The sequence below is a fragment of the Phocoena sinus genome, chromosome 6 (assembly GCF_008692025.1).
Source record: "Phocoena sinus isolate mPhoSin1 chromosome 6, mPhoSin1.pri, whole genome shotgun sequence".
NCBI classification, from domain to species: Eukaryota; Metazoa; Chordata; class Mammalia; order Artiodactyla; family Phocoenidae; genus Phocoena; species Phocoena sinus.
Window position 1 is genome coordinate 106,143,475 of NC_045768.1, and position 19,843 is coordinate 106,163,317.

A 19,843-nucleotide genomic window follows, 5' to 3' on the forward strand; every position below is an offset into this window, starting at 1 on the left:
GATTACAGGTGATTTTTGTTTTCTTCTTTATATCTTTCCATTATATTCAGAAAAAAATTTATGAGTATGTATTGGTTCTATAATAGAGCTATTTTTATTTTGAGAAAAGCATTCTAAAACTTCAAGTGAATTAAAGAAACAAGTTTTCTTTTATTTAGTCCCTTTGAAGAACTCTGACAGTTTAGTTGGATGGATTTCTTTATAAAAGAAACCATGTTGTCTCAGCTGACATCTCCCATTGAATGGCAGCAGCTTGCCTAGCCCAGAAATAGGTTTTGCCAGGCTGAATATCTCAGGGCCCCCTCAAGAACACTCCAAGGAGATGGTAATCCCACAGTCACTTTGCCAGTCCTCCACCAGGTTGCTATGTACAGCTGGGTCACACAGTTTAACCAACAAGGCAACAATTTCATCCTTCAAAACTTTCAGGTCAATGAAGTGTTGAGTTATAGAAGCCAGACACGAAAGAGAACACACTCAGATGCATAACTAGATAAAAATTCATCAAACTGCACGCACACTTGAAATTTATGTTAGTTTTACTATCTGAAAATGTTATTTAAAAAAATACCCTGAGGACAGCATCACACTTTCTGGTGATTTCTCTCTACTCAACCTGTTGATGTGACCAAGAATATTCTACGCATTTAGCAGGTCTGCAGGAATGGGGCTCCCCAACTCTTTATCAGTAAAGGTGAACGTCAAGGAATCAATGAGGGTGTCTGTTCTCTCCTTTTTCCTATCTGGGCACTCTTCTTACATGGCGCCCAACAACTGGTCCCACTGATTCTCTGGATCCCTTTCACTTTTTGATGTATTTATTAATTCTGTTACTGTTTATGAGGTCCTTGTAAGGTGCTCAGAAAAATCTTGTCCTAAGTAGGTAATTCTGACTTTGATTTACTTTGATGCATTTGCTAAGCTCCCTAATGCTTCTTGTTTTGATTATATTTCACTTTTAAAAATATTTTCTGTAACTGCAATGAATCATACTTTTTCATTTCACATTCCAAAGTTTTTAAGTGTGTAAAATACAGTTCTTCTAACTCCTTTGTCCTAGGTTTCAGAAGGGATGAATTTAAAGGCTCTAGGTGTTAAAAAATTCTTAAACTTCCCTGAAACTTTTTCTTAAAAAAAAAATCCTTATTTTGTTACTTCTCAAACCGCTAAGTCTTATATTCCAAGTCCACCACTGTGGCTTCAATCTACCTTTCTAACTTTCGTTCCTAGTACACTCAGCAAGGTCCCAACTGCAGTGAGCTAGAGCTCCAATCACACGTACTAACCTTTCAGATGTTAAGAACACACATATAATAAAAATGTTGATACTCTAAAGTAATGAATTAGGAGAATGTGAGAAGACAGAAATGTGTCTGTTTTTGTACACACTGCTACAGAGCAAAAAACATACAAAGTGCATATGCACGTTATGGGAAAACTGAACACCTCACTTCCAAATCTTTTTAAAAACCACTCTATTGAGGTGTGACTGACATGTGAAAAGATGTATGTATTTAATATAAATAAGTTGCTGAGTTTGGGGATAAGTATACATCCATGAAACCATCACCACCATCAAGTTTATAAACGTATCTATCACCTCTCAAAGTTTCCTCTCACTCCTACTATTATTATTACTATTTTGTGGGGTGGGAGTGGTAGGGAAGAGGGTAGGAACTACCTGGGATAAGACCATCACGTTCCTCCTCCGATGTATTTGTCAGCCAAGGTACTTTCCAGGGCCAGCTCAAATTTTACTTCTCTAGGAAACTTTGATTCTCTGGGTGGAATTCATCTTTCATAATCCTGATCTTACTATTGCCTTTATCACAGTCTGTCACTAAAACCACATACACTCACTCACATACATCAATAGTATACACAGCACACTTATCTATGGTTTGTTGAATAGTGAGTTACTGAGAGGTAAGGTCTATGTCTTACTCATCTTTAGTTTGCTCCACAGCACCGAGGTTTTGTAGGCATTTAATAACATTCATTGGCTATACAATTAGAGCCAAACGATGGATTTGTGATACGGCTTCTCTTATCTGTTAGTTTTAACTATCACACAGTTGTTCATCAACAGTTTCTTCCTATTGGATCTATGCAGCTTGACTCAAATACAGTTTAAAATAAATAAGCCACTGCCTAGGGCTCTGAATCCCTTTTTGTTTCTACAGATTTTTTTGGTGTGGTAATTATGTTTATTTTAACAGACAATTTGTTTACATTTCTTGCCTTTATCAGGCCTGTCTCTTAAGTACAAAAAGAGAAACTATTTCTGGCTGTTCTGTTTTCCAAGGAAACCTTGCAATTTTCTTTTAAGGTCATAGAAGTCTTTTACTTCTACAAGTCTGCTACGTACCACCTAAGACTTTAAGTTATAAAAACCATTGTTTTCTCAAAAGTCTGGAAATGGCTTGCAAGATATAATTAACTGCCTAGAACAAACAATACAACACAAATAGATCTTCCTCTTAGAAAATAACTTACTGTTGGGCTATGTGAAAGAATCTCACTTTTTTTAGTGACTAGAAAATTTTGGAGCAAGAAAGCAGTTGTAGTATGTAAATTAAAATACACAAAAATTTCAAGCCAGAAGTCAATGTAACAGTGCCATGTTGAGTTCAAGCATCATGTCCACTCACATCAGAAATAGAACACAGATGTCTACGACCACCATTGCTGTTCCAAAATATTCTGGAAGTATAAGCCAATGTAATTATACCACAGGAAAAAAAAATGAGGTTAAAAAAATTATCTGCAAAGTTATACACCTAAAAACCTAAGAGAATTAAATGGAAAGATTACTAAATATTAAAATAAGACAGTTCAGCATAGGGCTGTGTAGAGAATGCAAAAAAGAAATACCCTTCTTGTAAGTAAACAATGTAGGAAAAGATTCCAATTACAGTACAACAAAAAAGATATGCTTAAAAAAAGGTTTAAATAAAGGAAAAGACATTTCTTGTTCTTAGACTCAATGATATGTTGAAAGAAATATGTCAATTCTCTCCTTAAATTTTGTAAATTTAACCTGATTCCAAGCAAAATATGAAATGGATTTTATTGGAAACTAATAATTCTAAATTTTATATGAAAAATAAAGGAGAGTAGTCTGGAAAATTCTGAAGTGAGGAACAATGAGTGGGAACAAGTACTACAAGATATTAAAATACACTCTAGTGCTACAGAAGGTAAAATAGTTTAGCAGTGTAGTATTAATAGATCAAGTAGGGGAGAAGAGAGATGAAAAGGAAATGGAAATACAGGTGCTTTTCTACACATATGAAAAGATGTTCCACGTCTTATACATAATGAGAGAAAAATAACATAAAAAAGTATAATGACATACCATTTTTTTCACTTTCCCAGGAGAAAAAAATAAGACAGCTTGATGATAACACTGTAGTGGTGAGTTGGGATATGCTGCTGGCAAGAGTGTAATCTGCTAAGTCGCGATGGGGGCATTTTGGCAATAAAATGAAATAAAAAATGCATATGCCCTTTGACATATATCCTACAGATATACTTCCAAAAATGCTCACAAAAGAGATTATCTATGCGACGAGATTTCTACACTAAAGACTGGAAACAACCTCACGCTCACAGAGGAAGGTTTGGTTAGCTAAATTACCGTATACCTAAACAACAAAACACTGTGCAACTGACTTTTTTTTCTAGCAATAGTTTGAACATATTTTTGAGCCGTGCTGACACTAATTTCACATGTTATGTGTTATATTAGCAACAAAAACCATGCCCTAAACTTTAAGTAACAATGAAAGGTACTCAAATAGTTGGGAGGGATATATGTGGAGGAAGGAGAACTCTACCTTCCAGCCTAACATCCATGATTCTAAACTCCTCCTTTAGACAATGAAAAGACAAAGTGTCCGTTACAAATATTAAAAAAAAAATTTTTTTTGAAAGGAGTACTGAAACTATTTCATTGTTTAGAATGAAAGTAACATGAAAACAAATGACCCAGGATCTTGTTAAATGCAGACTCAATTAGGTGTGGATATGCTGTTTTATAAAATGAAGCTGTTCTAAATTTCGACATGAAATGATCTCTAAGATGCATTTCTGACTTTAAAAAGAAAAAGGAATATGCAAAACTAGTGTGGGCAGTATCTCACCATTTATGTAAAAAACAAAAAAGGGACGGAAATTACACACATGTGTATATTTCCACAGAATATCTCTGAAGGATCCGCAAGAAACTGACAACTGAGATTGCTCTTGGGGAGGAAGATAAAGGTGGCACAGGATATTCTCTCTCTTTTTTTAAACTTGTGTACAGATTTTTTAAAAATTAAACAATGTGCATGTATTACCTATTTTAAGAAACACAAAAAGATGTTCAACATCACCAATCATTAGGTAAATGTAAATCAAAACCTTACTGAGATACTACTTCACATCCATTAGGATAGCTATTATCTAAACGAACAAAGATAAAATGACAAGTGTTGACGAGCGGTGAAGATGTGGAGAAATCAGAACCCCTGTGCATCGCCGGTGGGAATGTAAAAAACGGAAAGCAGTATGTTGGTTCCTCAGAAAATTAAATTAGAATTACTGTATGATCCAGCAATTCAACTTCTGGGTGTATACCAAAAAAATTTGAAAGCAGAGACTTGAACAGATTTTTGTACATCCATGTTCACAGCAGCTTTAGTCACAACAACCAAAAGGTGGAAACAACCCAAGTGTCTACTGACAGATGAATGTATAAAACACATGTGGTATACAAAAGAACATTATTCAGCCTTAAAAAGGAAGGAAATTTGGACACAGGCTACAACATGGATGAACCTTGATGATATTATGCTAAGTGATGTCTGGAAATGGATGGTGGCGATGGCTGCACAACAATGTGAATGTAATGTCACTGGGCTGTACACTTAAAAATGGTTGAAACAGTAAATTTTATGTTGTGTATATTTTATCACAATTTTTAAAAAATGTAATGCACAGGGCTTCCCTGGTGGCGCAGTGGTTGAGAGTCCACCTGCCGATGCAGGGGACACGGGTTCGTGCCCCGGTCTGGGAAGATCCCACATGCCACCGAGCGGCTGGGCCCGTGAGCCATGGCAGCTGAGCCTGTGCTTTGTAACGGGGGAGGCCACAATAGTGAGAGGCCTGTGTATCGCAAAAAAAAAAAAAAAAAAAAAATGTAACGCACAAAGAGAAAATCTGAAGAGACCTATAGAAGGTAAAGAAATTGACTTAGTCATTTAAAAATCTTCCCAGAAAAGCCCAGGCCCAGATGGCTTCATTGATGAATTCTATCAAACATTTAAAGAGAAATACCAATTCTTCACACATACTCTTCTGGAATCTAGAGGAGAGAACATTTCCCAGCTCATTCTATGAGAACAATATTACTGATACGAAAGCCAGACAAAGATATCATAAGAACACTACAGACCAATTTCTCTCATGAATATATATATATATGCAAAAATCGTCAACAAAATATCAGCAAACTAAATCCAGCAATATCTACAAAGGATTCTACATCATGACTAACTGGGAATTATGCCTGGAATGCAAGATTGATTTAACATTAAAAATTCAACTAAGTTAATATACTATATTAATATAATAAGGGACAAAAACCATATGATCATCTTGATACACAAAGGAAAAGCATTCGATGAAATCCAAGACCCATTCATGATAAAAATGGTCAACAAACCAGGAACAGAAGGGAACATCATCAACTTGATAAAGGGCAACTATGAAAAACCTACAGCTCATACTGTATTCAGTGGTGAAAGACTGAATGCTTTCTCCTTAAGACTGGGAAGGGGAAAAAAGACTGGCACCATTGCTTGCACCACTTCTATTCAATGTTGTATTGGAGGTTCTAGCCAGTGTAATCATGAAAGACAAAGAAATGAAAACATGGAGAAATCAGAAATAAAAACTTATGTCCACACAATATTAATAGCCCCAAAGTGGAAACAATCCAGATGTCTATCAACTGGTACCTGGATAAACAAAATGTGACATATTCATATAGAATATTACTGAGCAATACATGCTACAACATGGATGAACCTCAAAAACACTATGCTAAATGAAAAGTCAGACACAGAAGACTGCATATTGCATGAATCAATTCATATGAAATGACCAGAAAGGGCGAATCTACAAGACAGAAGATAGATTAGTGGTTGCCTGGGCCTGGAGGTAGTTATGGGGATTGCTAATGGGCACAAGGGATCTTTCTGGAGTAACGAAAATATTCTAAAACTGGATTGTGGTGATTGTTGGATAACTCTGTAAATTTACGTATGAGTTTTGTGGTATGTTAATTATACCTCAATAAAGCTATTTTAAAAATGTAGAAAAAAGCAACAATTATAATAATATCCTTTACATTATTAATACTACTTGTTTACCTGTATTTTCATACACTGAGAAAACATACGAGAAGGAAGACTTATTAAATTAGAACATCTAATTATGCCTTTCTCTATTTTACTGGAATAGAAAAATGCAGAAATATTGTATTTAAGAAAAGCCAATCTCTGCTTAGGCCATAAATCTGAAGAATAGATTATGCAAGGCCTTTTATTATTCACGTTCCCCCACCCCATTCATAAGCATGAGTGATGAAAAATAAACCGCACCTTAAGGGCAAAAAGGGTGTTAGTTTTACAATTCCTATTAAAGAATGGTTTTCTTGAACATCATCTATCTGATTATCTGTCCTTGAGAGAGCTAAAGTTCATTCAGCTGTGCTTTCAATAAATTAAAATGTTTTAGACCCTTAGGGCATTTCCTTCAGCTATATGGTCAATCAGGGGCAATTTAAACTTCCTGTTTCCTCACAGTAAAATTCCCACCACAGGCTGGGAATGTAGTCTTGATCACCGAGCCCCTTGGGGCTTTCAAGCTAACTCCTTTCTCCTACGGTCTTTCCTATTCCCCTTCATCTTCTGTTAGCATTCTTGCCTTTTCTCAGGATCTCCGCAAATTCTGACATCTGTCCTTCTGACTTAGCCCTTCCTGATATGCCAACTCTAGTTTCATCTCACCGATGACCCGTCATCCCTTTCCTTTCTGGGGGGCATGGAGGTCTCCTCTGCCATTTACACACACTTGACCCAGCTGCCTCTCCAATCTGCCGGACCCCATAATGCTTATAATAACAACTACTGCTCCCACGCATCAGCATTTTCAAAGCAACACCAGAGGTTCTTTAAAAAATTCCTTTTAAAGATTCTCACGGCACCACTTTTTTATCTGAAGAAATCTGCTCCTCTTTTTGGTACATTTTCCCACATCCATCCATCACTACTGTAAGGACCTTTTACTAAATATAGCCGAAGTCTAAGAGACAAGAGGGTGTGAGGATTGATGAAAGAAGATGGTTACATTAGTAAGACACATAGTAAGAGTAAAGAAACAGATGGCATCCCTGGCAAGAGTGGGGAAATGTATTCTCATACATGATTGGTACAATGGTAAACCAGTGGGCAAATTGGCCATGTCTGTTACAATTTTAAGAAGGCATCTTCTAGGATACAATTAAATACATTTTGAAGCATTATATTCAAAAACTACTTGAGCCAGGGCCCAACGATATCACCACATCAGAAAATTCACTGTAATATTGTTTGAACTGCACAGTATGCCCGCTGGACTTTACATTCCATAAAGGCAGAGCAAATCCGTTTTCTTCACTGGAATATGCCTAGTACCTTGGGTAATGCATAGCACAGAAGAGGCAGGTGTTCAGGAAGATTTGTTGAATGAATAAATTAATGATGATGACTGAAGAGCAGTTTACCCCTGGACCTCTGCTGGTATTCAGCAAGCCAGGAGAGAACTTTCCATTTGGAATGCTAGGTTTTACTGAGTTCTGTGGCCATGATGCATTCTTGGCCCTTGTCCTTCAAGTACACTTTGCGGATCATCAGAGCAAATGGCAGAGGGATTTGAGTACCCAGAGTAAGCCAGTCACAAAACAAATGTGCTACTGCAGTTATAGGCAACAGCAATGCTGTCATGCTTGTTCTGTATGTCAGATTATATGTATTACATGCAAATATAAAATTTTCTTTTCAAGTCAACTGTTACTGAAAAAAACCTTGCTATATATTTTTTTTGCCTTAAGTATAAAAGATTTAATCTTCAGGGTAACCATTAGGACTTTGAAATGCCCAAGACTAAAATAGTCGGTTTTACCTGAGAGCTCTATTGAACAATGTCTGTGATTTGGCCTCATGTCACTTTTCAGAGTTTGAGGAAAGCATTCTAAAGGGAAAAAACCTATCACACTGAGGTGGTGATGATAAAACGTGACCTTTCTAAAACTTGAAATGATATTAAATCATAAAGACACACGAGGGCACTCTAATCAACCAGCAAAGAGAAACACAGAAAAGATAGTGAAATCAGGTTGACATTTTAACAATTGTACTGAAATAGGTGAATTAAGTCCTGGTAAAATTGCGAGTGTTTGTACTTTACAGCGAGAAATTTTCTGTTCCTGATCCAAAGCCTAAGAAGCCAAAAGGATTCTGCAAGTCTGAAAATTGCAGGAAGAATTCATCGCACTCAAATCCAAGGTGAGGATTAACCACACCCCTTTCTAATGATTTGTTAAATTGACCTTGGAGCAGGATTTGCCCCTTTCAAGCCAATATTTTCTTTATAATCTACAATTCCACTTGGTGCTTTACTTGTCCTCCGCTGGAAGCGGCCCATGGATCCACTGCTTTGCTCCATCTGTTCTCCTAAGAGACGTGGTGAGTTCAGTTTGAGCCTCCCCACCACCCCCCAAAGCCAGTAGTAATGAAACAGCATTTTCATAGAGGAGCATAACCACCAAAGAATATACCTCAAGGCCTTCTTGAGGCTTTAAATTTGTAAATAAAACTACAGCATATAATTTCCTCCATCAAATTCAAAAAGTATAACGTAACAAGCGTTTAAGTGACCTTTCTTTCAGACCTTTAACAAGTGGGCCACAAGAACTGCAGATCCCTGGATTCTGAGGCAATCAGGCTCATTCACTAAGGATTGTCATTCAACTTTTTTTTTTTTTTTTGTGGTACACGGGCCTCTCCCGCTGCGGAGCACAGGCTCCGTACACGCAGGGTCAGCGGCCATGGCTCACGGGCCCAGCCGCTCAGCGGCATGGGGGATCTTCCCAGACCGGGGCACGAACACGCGTCTCCTGCGTGTCTCCTGCGTGTCCCCTGCATCGGCAGGCGGACTCTCAACCACTGCGCCACCAGGGAAGGCCCTGTCATTCGTCTTAAAGGCACATTCAAATTTGTGCCTCAGCAAAATTACAAATAATTCCCTGTCATCGATCTTTGGGGTCAAATGTAATAGTTAGAATGGAAAGTATTAAAACTTTGAATGCCAAAGGTATACTGTGGTTGTATAATAAAATCTTTGTTGACTGAATAAACTAGAAGATTCTCTCCATCACTGGAACTATCTATAGGAAGTATGACACACGATGCATTCTTGAACTGCTTATCATTTTATTCACTTTAACCTTCATCTATTTTAATGACTAAATTCCTGGCCATAATGTTTCAAATTCAATTTCTGTCAATGTATTCGGTATTTTTTTTTTTTTTGTCTCATGGTCTTTTGTTAAAGACCCAGGTGAATTCTAGTTTCTACCCTTTGCTGAATTTGGCCATCAGGGTGCACCCAATTAGGCTCAATCTATACTAAAAGCAGAACATGCTCTAAAATGTGCTAATTTAGAGGACACGTTTCTAATTTTCCTGTTCCTTTCAAAATTATTCTGATTAACTGAAGGTGCCAATTAATTTTTCTTAGTTAAATAAAGCTGCCTGATATTATAGACAGTCATTAAAATCCTTTGAGCTGATATCTCTCTAAGAAGGAGCTATCCAAGGATTACATTATATTGGCATCCAGTGTCTTCCTTTGGGTGTGTGAAAAGCCACCAAGACAGTGATGGGTAAGGTTAGAGAACTATAAATGGCATCACAGAGGCTAAATTGGGTAGTATAGACACCAACCTAGGCACTCAACTAGTATGCTCTTTAGATGATCAAGGAAATCCCCAGAGTTTAGTTTTTTACCAATAATCTTTCTTAAGATCTTAATTCAGCCAAACTCAGATTTAAAGCTAATTTAGAAAATATCCTTGAATGAACTTTCTCTCAGTCTGCATTTTGGCTTCGTTTCTGTGAGAGATAACCCAGCATGTGCTGGTCCCTGTGCAAAGCACCAGAGTCCCTGCCCTCATTAAGCAACAGACTCTGGAGGAAGGAATCTTGGGTTTCAGATCCTGGGTCTACCACTCTTTTCATGTGTGTAACTTCGAGCCACTTCATCTCCTGAAGGCTCAGTTTTTCTTCTATAAAATGGGAACACTATCATCTAGATCAAAGGATAAAATGTGACACTAAATAGCAAGTACCTCCCTAGCACAACGCCTGGCACACGGTTAGTGCTCCATAAAAGGCAACAATCATTCTTTTTCACTCCAATGGTTATCGCTTATTGTAATGTTTTGACTTCACCCCTTAATCTTTTCTCAAGAATATTAACAGACCTTGACAATCTTTCAAGAATTATTTATTCAACTACTATTTAGTGGCATCACACAATGCGTCGGGCCCTGGGAATTCAAGAATCCACAAGATGGAGGACAGACATAAAACCAATAATTACAAGTGCCATAAAAAAGGAAGTGTGCCATGGAAGCACATAACAGGGGTACTTAATTCAAGGAAACCTTGAAGAAGTGCTATTTAAACAGAGATCTGAAATATATAAAGAAATAAGTCAGGCAAAAAAGAAGTGGAGGCAATGGAACAGATTTCAAGTCCCAGAGGCAAAAGAGAGTGGGGTGGGGGGCACTTCCCTGGTGGCACAGTGGCTAAGACCCCCGCACTCCCAATGCAGGGGGCCCGGGTTCGATCCCTGGCCAGGGAACTAGATCCCACATGCCACAACTAAAGATCCCACATGCTGCAACTAAGACCTGGTACAGCCGAAATTAATTAATTTAAAAAAAAGAGAGCAGGGGGAGTTCAAGGAACTGGAAGACGTGCAATATAATTGGCATGAGGAGATCAAGGGAGAGGAGGGCTGGAGAAGTTGGGAGGACCAGGTAAGTCAAGAATTGTTAAGACTTTATCCTAAGGGCAAAGGAAGCTACTGAGGGGTTTTAGGGAACGCTGCAATTTCAAGCAACTTCTGGGACACCGGGTAGAGAATGGATTGGAGGGTGTTGAGACTGAGTGCAGGGAGACCAGTTAGAAGGCCTTGTTGAAATCCAAGTGTCAAGTGAAAAGAGCCCATACAAAGGGAGTATTAGTGGGACTGGAGAGACACAGACCAGTTCAAGAACTACAGAATCAACAAGATGTGGTCATAGATTGTACGTGGGATGGATATTTGGAGAAGCCATCATCTCCAAAACAAGAATGTGCTTGATAAAATGTGTTTCTGTGTTTCATGATATAAATACAAAATATGGCTTACTACATATTTCTGATGCAGTACACAAAGTTAAAATTTTTAGGCCATGGAGGATTTATTCCAACTCTATGGGAGGCATGACACAAAAAAGAAGTCTAACTTACTGAGTGCTAATGTGCTAATGTTTTTGAAACCACTTTGCTGTGTTGAAAGATATTCTGCATTATAAATCATCAACTACCAAATGACTTTTAGTTATGTACTACGTGGATGACAAGTAAAGAGGGAGGGAGTATAGACAATACTTCCTCTTCCTCTGAGGCATTTTATGGTTCTTAAAAAAAAGTGAGTTTCTACTTTTTTCCACGTTTTCACATCTTTAAATAACATAAGCAGCAGGAGTTTATAAGCAAACCAAAGTATATGTAAACTAAACCCTAACTCTCTGATACCCTCAGCAAATGAGTTGTTATGGAAAAAAACTGTTTCCCACTTGCCTGCCTTTGCACCAAGCACACCAATTGTGATTTATTTTTTATTGAGGGAACATGGTATGTGTTTCAACCATTCTGGTGCCAAGTTCTGTTGCTTCTATAAACTGAACCCTCTTCAAGAAGGTCCTAGCCTACTCACCCTTCTTATCAGTTAAAGAGTCACCTTTCCAAGGAACTGTCTCACACTCCCCATGCACCCTCATTATCCTCTCAATCCCCAAACCCTGAACATGAACACAGGGAATTATAACTTTTTCATTACCTTTGTATCTTCTTCATTAGATTGCATGCTTCTTTACAGCAAGGGTGGTGACTTTCAATTCTGCATTTTTAAATGTTTCCTAAACTGACCCAGGAGCAAATTGTTACTCTGAAGGTTTACTGATCTGTGCCCTTCTCCTTACCTAAAACAGCTGTAGATAGAGACAGTTTTGGAGTTGAATCCACTTTTAATACTTTCTCTGACTTCTCAGAAAACAGCTGACACTGTGCAGAGTATATATGCCTGTAGCGTGTGTGTGTACGTACACGTGCACTTTGCTAAAGCATGCTCAAATAATTAAGAAAAGGAACCTTTTGTTTTTCTCCAAAAACTACAGAAAGTAAAGCCTGACAACACTTGGCTGCAGGAACATGAATTTTAAAAGGTTGAGAAACAGCATCTCACACCTGTTTCTCTACTCTAATTATGCCATTACTAATCCCATACAGTTGGAGTAAACTAGTTAAATCTGTGTGCACAGAGTAAAATGGCTCAAAACAAAGGTCTGAGCAGCTTTCCTATAAGCCAAATGTTTGAGTTTTGTGATGCAAAGACTTTTCGAGGTATTCTGGCATGCTCCATCTAACCTTGGCTCACGCAGTCACTTACAGCTCTAGACTGGAACGCCTTAACACTTCTTCGCAGCCCATCTTACACAGGGTTTAAGATTCAAATCCTCCAAGATCACACCCTGACCTCGTCCTTCTCTTAAAAGCAAGGGCAGTTAGGAGTCTATAACGGAAAATTTAATAAGAGGTTACGCTCTGCCCAGTATTTTCTAAACTCTGTTCATATGTTAACCAAAGCCTTCTCAACAACCGTAGGAAGAAACGCTAATCAAGTGCCAATCTCGTGGAAAGAAATTAACCCATTATAACACTCACGTGGCAGCTGAGAAACAAATCAGACCTCATTAAGCCCAATGTTAGTTTGTATGTGAAGAAAGGTGACAGAGTCAATCTCTTATCTAACCAAAGGGATCCGCCAAGGAATGAATAAGACCAGGCAGTTACGGGGGGTCGGGAGTGGGATTCAAACTTCTCAGCAACAAACAGTAGCTTTCTTTAGTCCACCCCACTTTCTAGTCCCTGACACCCCTCCTCCGCGACGGTTCCCTTCCCAAGGTGGAAACGACGAAGTCCAAAAGGATATGCCCTCTGACCTAGTAGCGGAGACTCACCAGTTTCATATTGGACTTCTGGCTGTTCAATACCAGTCACTCCACTCCTCAGACCCAGAAAGCGTCTTCCGGTTCAATCTCCGCCACCGGCCGGCCGAGAGCATCGCGGGACATGCAGTCTTTCTTCCCTACGCCCCCCCCGCTGCATCATGGGAAATGTAGTAATCTCTCCGTGCATCATGGGAACTGTGGTCGTCTTTCCTTTTCCTCCCTTTCCTCTCAGAATACCTCCTTCCGTCAGCTCAAATTCATCCCGGCCGCCAATTCATCCTCCCTCTCCACCCCAGCATGATATCATGTCCCCCTTCTGGGCCCGGGATCCATGGTATTCTGGGATGTGTAGTCCCTACGGCTTTGGCGCCCCTTTCCCCTCCTCCCTGTGGGAAGGCGGATGGGCGCGGTACTTGCCGGGAGCTGTAGTTCCCTGGGGCCTCCGGACGCCCGGTCCGGCGCCTTTACTCAAGGGAGGCAGGAACTACAACTCCCAGAGCCGCTAGGCGGCAGCATGTGGGAGCGGGGCTGTTGATATCAATATGGCGGTTGTCAGCCAGACAAAGACAGTCAGTCTGATGTGATTGAGACAAGGGAGGTTTTCAGGGGGAGACTGGGAGATAGGGGCCTCCCCTCCCCCTTCTCCTCTTCCTGCGCCGGCCTCAACCCCTCCCCAGTCCCCTCCCGACGGGCGCCCCACGCGGAAGACACCCCTCCCCCTCCCGCTTTCCCCTCCTCCCTACCTCAGCCCTTCGTACCGGGACGTTGGGGAGGGGGCTGTGCCGGGCGGAGAGAACTCAGCAAGGATTCTGAGGTGAGTCGAGCGGTTTGGAAGCCGGACTACCTCAAGTCTCTTTCCTCACTTCTTTCTCTTCACTTTTTTTTTTTTTTGGAGGGGTCTGGGGGAGAAAGTGAGTGGGCTGGGGATGGGTCGCTTAAGCGGCCCGACTGAGTGGAGGGAGGAAGCGGGGGGCTTCCGACGGGGGCGACCGGGACGCAGGGTCTGGGGTGGGGCAGTTTGTGGGGGCGGTAATGGAAAGGCGTCGGTTGCTCCCCAACTCTTTCCTCCTGGTTGCCTCCCCGGTGGGCGGAAGGTTTGAATCCTGGAGGTGGGGTCTCTTGTTTGGAGTTTGGAAAACTGTGAGGGGAATTTGAGGTGTGTGGGTTTGTTTGGGGTGCAGACTGTGTTTGAAACTGGGTGACGTGTTTGGGTGATGTGTTCGCCTTGAATAAATGACTCCGGAGAGGAAGTTCGAGAGCCAGAGTCGGAGCTTTTAGCTGGGCCTGGGCGGAGAGGCGTGCGCGAGGTGCGGGTCCTGAACCTCTGGGCTGGCGACGCGGCGCAGGGTGGCCGCGGTGAGCGACTCGTTTGTGTCCCACCGCCCGCTCACACTCCTCCCCGCCTCCCGGGACGCCTCTCCACCCCGAACTCCGGGCAGGAGCCCTGGAGAGATGCGGGTGCGTGGAGATGGCTTTTTGCATCCTGAGGTCGGCAGATAGGTGGGAAAGGAAAAGTGTTCTTAATATTTTATTCCGGAACCGTGTTTTGGTTACACTGTTGGGGCTACTTTGAAAGGAGTCCTCCACCCACCCTCACCCCAAAACAGTAGGTGGAGGGATCTCTCTGTGGTCTTCGCGTTCAATAGATTAAACAGTACTTAAGATTCGGGGGCCTGGGGGTGGGGCTTCGGGAGTGCTGCCATGTGTACGCGCCTCTGTGTGTCTACTGAAGACACAGAATGACTGTTGTGTATCCTGAGATAGGGCGACTTATTGTCGTAGTAGGAAGAACTGTTGGAAATTGTTGGAGGTGCGGGGGGAGTAGCGGAAAGGCGCTGCTTGTATTTTTCTTATACCCCACCCTGTTCTGTCTCGCATTTGTCTGAAAGCTGGTATGGAAGAGAGAGGAAACACTGGGTGAGTGAAGAGGAGAATGCAGTTGGCATTAAAGATACTGTACTATGGAAAGTTGAATGGTGGTATAGAGTGGTTGCTGTTTTAATTTACCCTGGAGCTTTAAAAACCCTACGTATCATATAGGAGAGAGTGATGTGACTAGTTCATTTCTCTGGGATCCTGCAGGTATAGAAACCTCTGTCTTCTCTCTCTGCCTGCCCGCCCGCCCGCCTGCCCGCCCGCCCGCCTGCCCGTCCGCCTTCCTTCCCTCCTTCTTTCCTTTCTTTCTTGGCGTGGTACATTTCTCTTCCTGGATGGACATGCTGCCTCCTGTGCCTGTTTATTTAGTTTGTGCTACGTGGTTGTGCTTTTACTGGTTTTGTTGTAAAATGCATCATTCGATGAAAAGGACCTGCATTTGTTTTTATTTTGCATTTCTTCCACAGGTAATTATCACATCAAGGTCGCAGTGCTTTGCATTTAAACTTATTTTAAAATTGCACAACTAAGATAGATCTAGTTGAATTATGTGTATAAGTCAAGTTTGGCAAATTTGAATTCTGATTTTTTTTTTCTTCCGAGTTTCAATTGGAGTTATAAAGGAAAGAGGATTGCAACATCTCTTGTTTCTCACAGTCTTTAATATTTAAAAACATTACACCAGGAGATTTAAGATAATATAATTTGTACTTCTTTCGGTCTGAAATATAAGTTTTTCAATAACCATTCTTTTGTCACAGATTTTTAGTGTAATGGACTTTTAAATAACTAAAGGATTTGGCATAATTTCTCTTTTGACTGCTGAGAATTTAATGTATTTACATATTTAATGTATTTACATATTTACATATCTAAACTTATCAATTCTTGAACCTGTCAGTAAAGGACCTTAGATACCATAAAAACTGAAAGTCACATAGTGTGTAATTTTATGGTATGTTTTATAACCTTTGATTTGAAATTTCTGCAGTTGGTCATTCACACAGATAAGCTGTCTATAAACATGAGGTAGCATATATATTTAGATTGACCTGAATAGAAAAAAAAATTGATGTGTATTCTAAATCTCAAATTTAGAACATACAATATGTTGATATAAAGTTGAGGTTTCAGTTTGCTATAGACTAGGATTTCCAGAATTATTTGTTTTAACCCTCTATTTTAGCCTGAAATGTTACTTTGCAAAATCTGGAGAAAAATCCTGTGTAACTACATAATAGAGTGTTTTTCTGCTGAAAGATATTCTATTAGACATAGTGTTTTAAAATGTTCAATAATTATTTTAGAAATAAAAAAACTAAAATGTTTGTTAAGAGTTGGAAAAATAATAAAATATGAGAAGATTTTCTCTTCCACCCACCCTCACCTCAGATTTTCTTTTTGTTTGTTTTCCTCTACGGAAATGCAAAGTTACTTACTGGGAAAGGCGTTCATTAAACTTTTTCTGACTAGTGGTTTTGTTGAAACCAGATATATTCCTTGTATTCGATGGGGTGGGGTGCTTCTGTTGCATTTTAGGCACCGAGCATTAAAATGTTGTAAAGCCTTTACTGCAGGTTAAAGCATAATACGTTCTCAGCATGTGGAAGTCATATGGTTTACGAAAAAAGTAGAAAATCAGGGCATTGGTGCCTGTCAAGCTTAAAATTTCATCCCGTAACTGTGAAAGACATATTTATTTAACGTGACTGCTTCTAAAAATGTTGCCTATATGATGGGAGGTTGAAAATCTAAACTGTTTTTAACCAATCTGTTGCTAGTGTACTGCGTACTGTGAATACTGTGGTTGCAAACGTGCATCAAGGAGCCTTTAGGGGTCAGCTTTATATTGAATGTCTTTAGTGAGGCTTCATTTTTCACTGCTGTATGAATAGATTTCAGTCTTTTTAGCACAAATCCTTAGTGGAAGCGTCACTAATAGAAACTTAATAGCTCAGTATTGGTAAGTTATAAATATATTTCAACAAACCTTTCATTGTTTCATCATTTAAAAAGATAGAAGTGACCAATTTATGGCAATATTTGTGGCAAGTATTGATTGGTATGGCATTGCTTGTTTCAGAAGAAGTTAAACACATGGGGAGTATTTATGCTTAATTTGTTCATTTTGGATCTTTTGTTTGTTATATTGATAATAAGTCCATTCCACTTTTAATGTTTCAGATAGCTTCCATGTTTCCTGTAAAACCATGTTTGCTTTTTCGATTCATTTCTTTGCAGCTCTTCTATTATTTTTGTATGCAGATCTTTAAACTTGACTTATTTCTCTTGGGAATTAGAAATTTATCCTAGGGTGTCATTTTTCATAAATGAAAGTTGGTATACTCCTCAACTTTTAAAAAATGTTAGCATTTATAGGTAAACTTAAAAATGCTCAGTGAAAATAGGTTGGGTTTGTTTTGTGTACCTGCTTTATTTAGGTTTTTTTGGCTTCCAGAATTAATTTTACAGCTCCCTTTGCTGTATGGTTAGATTATTTTCTTAACTGTTGGCTTTTACTTCTCAGTTTAGTAGAACTTTATTAAAAAAAGTTGTTTATGAGTGGAAATCACAGCTTGTCTAAAGTGTCATGTATGTACATTCACATATGCACTCACATATATAAAGCACCTTTATGTTTGTTTTTGTATGATAGTGGTGTATATCTATCAGGCATGCAACCCATAAAAAAGGAATCTGAACCACAAATAATAGGAGGCTCTAAAAAACGGCTCAAGCTAGAAACCAGAGTAAGCACCACCACATGTTGTCCACGTTATAGAAGCTATGGAGATTTTCAGTATCACTGCAAACCATGATTTTAGCAGATTCTGCCAAAATCTGTTTCTCTCAAAAAGAAAGCTAGTGGTATTGAAATTTTTCTGAAAATAATATTAAGTAATATGTGATTAAATTCCTAGGTGCAACTTCCCCCTCCCCACCCCCTACCCCCCAGGTGACTTACTGGTCTTAGGTCCCATCCTAAGTAAAGAGTATAGATTTTTCTGAGAGATAATGTGATGTAAAACTCATAGAGCCTATTTAAATATAACCCAGTGCTTTAGATAACTTGTTTTTCTTGATCTTAGATGAGACAAATTGGAAATTTACTATACATTGTTTTGGACACTTTCCAAGAGCATTTAGTTACTGGAAGGCCCTGGCTTTAGCATAGTTTTACCCTTACAGTGGTAACAAGGTTGAAGTTGCAGTAAGTTTTTCCAGTGGTTATTATAATCCTAATGTAGTAATTTACAGATCCTTGACTTGGGCTATAAGGATAGTGGGGTTTTTTTGTTTGTTTACATTTACAGACAGAAGGGGAAAAAAGAACCTAGTCGATTTAACTTTGAAGTAATGAGCTTTACTTTTTTTGAATCTTAAAAGAGGTGTCTACAGACCTCTTCCTATAAGTGGTAAAATGATTCTAATCCATTTAAAGGGCATTTAGGTTTTTCTTAAATTTAGAGTGCTGATTATAAGAACGTTTACTAAATTTCACAGATTCTCTGTAGCTTCTCTGTCCATGTTATGTTCAGTGATGGTCTGTGTGTCATTTATTGAAAACATTTAATAGCTGTCTTTACTGTATGCATATTAAACAATTAGTGTGGAGTTGCCAAGTGGCAGTAATTGTAAGTTATTTAGTCACATTTTTCAGAGAGGAGATAGTCAAATACTGTGGCTGTTGCTGATATGAGGATGATTTAATACTAAACCTTTCTGCTTTTGATAAAGTAATAGTATGATTAAAATGAGAAGCTGTTGGCCTAGTCAGTGAAGCCTTGGAATCATCCTCACTCTCCCTTTTCTAATCATAAGTCAAGTTGATTTTATATCCTCTGTATATATCTATTCAATTATTTCATTCTATTGCTGTTCCCTTAATTGAGGCCTTCATCATTTCTGTCTTTCCTCGTCAGTCTATTAACTAATTTTGAGGTTTCAGTTTTTTTCCTTAGTAGTTATTCACTCCTACCTGATATTGCTAAAATAAAACGTGAATTTGAATATTGGTCTTCCTTTGCTTATAATCCTTCATTGGCTCCTTAGCCTTTCAGATAAATCCAAACTATCATTCCACCTGTGTCCAAATCTTGGCTCTGCCACTTACTAGCTATGTGACCTTAGACAAATGATTTAATCTGTCTGTGCCTTCGTTTTCTCATCTGTTGAAAGGGAATAAATACTCCTTATTTCATAGGATTATTGTGAGCCCTTAGAATGATGTTGAGTCCTTAGACTGCTCTTGGCATATCGTAAATGTTAACTATATAATTACCATGTTATACCAGATAGTTTATGTTCTGGTTCCTGCCTTATAATTTATCATTACCAATCCCAGACCCTATGCCTTAGCCATGCCAAAGTGCTGGTAGGCCAAACAAGCCTCTTTAGTATAGATAAGGAGGGTTGGGTGTTAATCTGTGAGAATTGCAGTTGTTAGTAATGTCTTCAAAAGTAAAGAATTGTGAACTTCAAAGTATATTGCTATGTGAAGAATGCTTCCGTATTCTCTGGCTTCTATTTTTTTCTCCCAAAGTAAAAAGTAATATTAGTTAAATTACTGCCTAATTCAGGCTGCAATTTTAAAAT

At 39.1% G+C, this 19,843-nt stretch overlaps 2 protein-coding genes across 19 annotated transcripts in view; one reads left to right on the forward strand and one right to left on the reverse strand.

Moving 5' to 3' along the window:
* Window positions 1-13,508, reverse strand: part of INTS9 (integrator complex subunit 9) — a 110,519-nt gene extending 97,011 nt beyond the window's left edge. For 2 of the 4 annotated variants that reach the window (XM_032634454.1, XM_032634452.1), the window contains exon 1: window positions 13,382-13,490. In XM_032634454.1, coding sequence (XP_032490345.1) covers window positions 13,382-13,390 — 9 coding nt within the window. In that variant the 5' untranslated portion in view covers window positions 13,391-13,490. Of the gene's footprint in view, window positions 1-13,381 lie in introns of all 4 variants that reach the window. The other 2 variants (XM_032634453.1, XM_032634451.1) reach the window with 2 other exon arrangements.
* A 380-nt stretch (window positions 13,509-13,888) lies between these two features.
* Window positions 13,889-19,843, forward strand: part of HMBOX1 (homeobox containing 1) — a 181,704-nt gene continuing 175,749 nt past the window's right edge. For 9 of the 15 annotated variants that reach the window (XM_032634092.1, XM_032634086.1, XM_032634089.1 and 6 more), the window contains exon 1: window positions 13,903-14,186. The gene's annotated coding sequence lies outside the window, so the exon portion shown is untranslated. Of the gene's footprint in view, window positions 14,187-19,843 lie in introns of all 15 variants that reach the window. The other 6 variants (XM_032634083.1, XM_032634085.1, XM_032634098.1 and 3 more) reach the window with 2 other exon arrangements.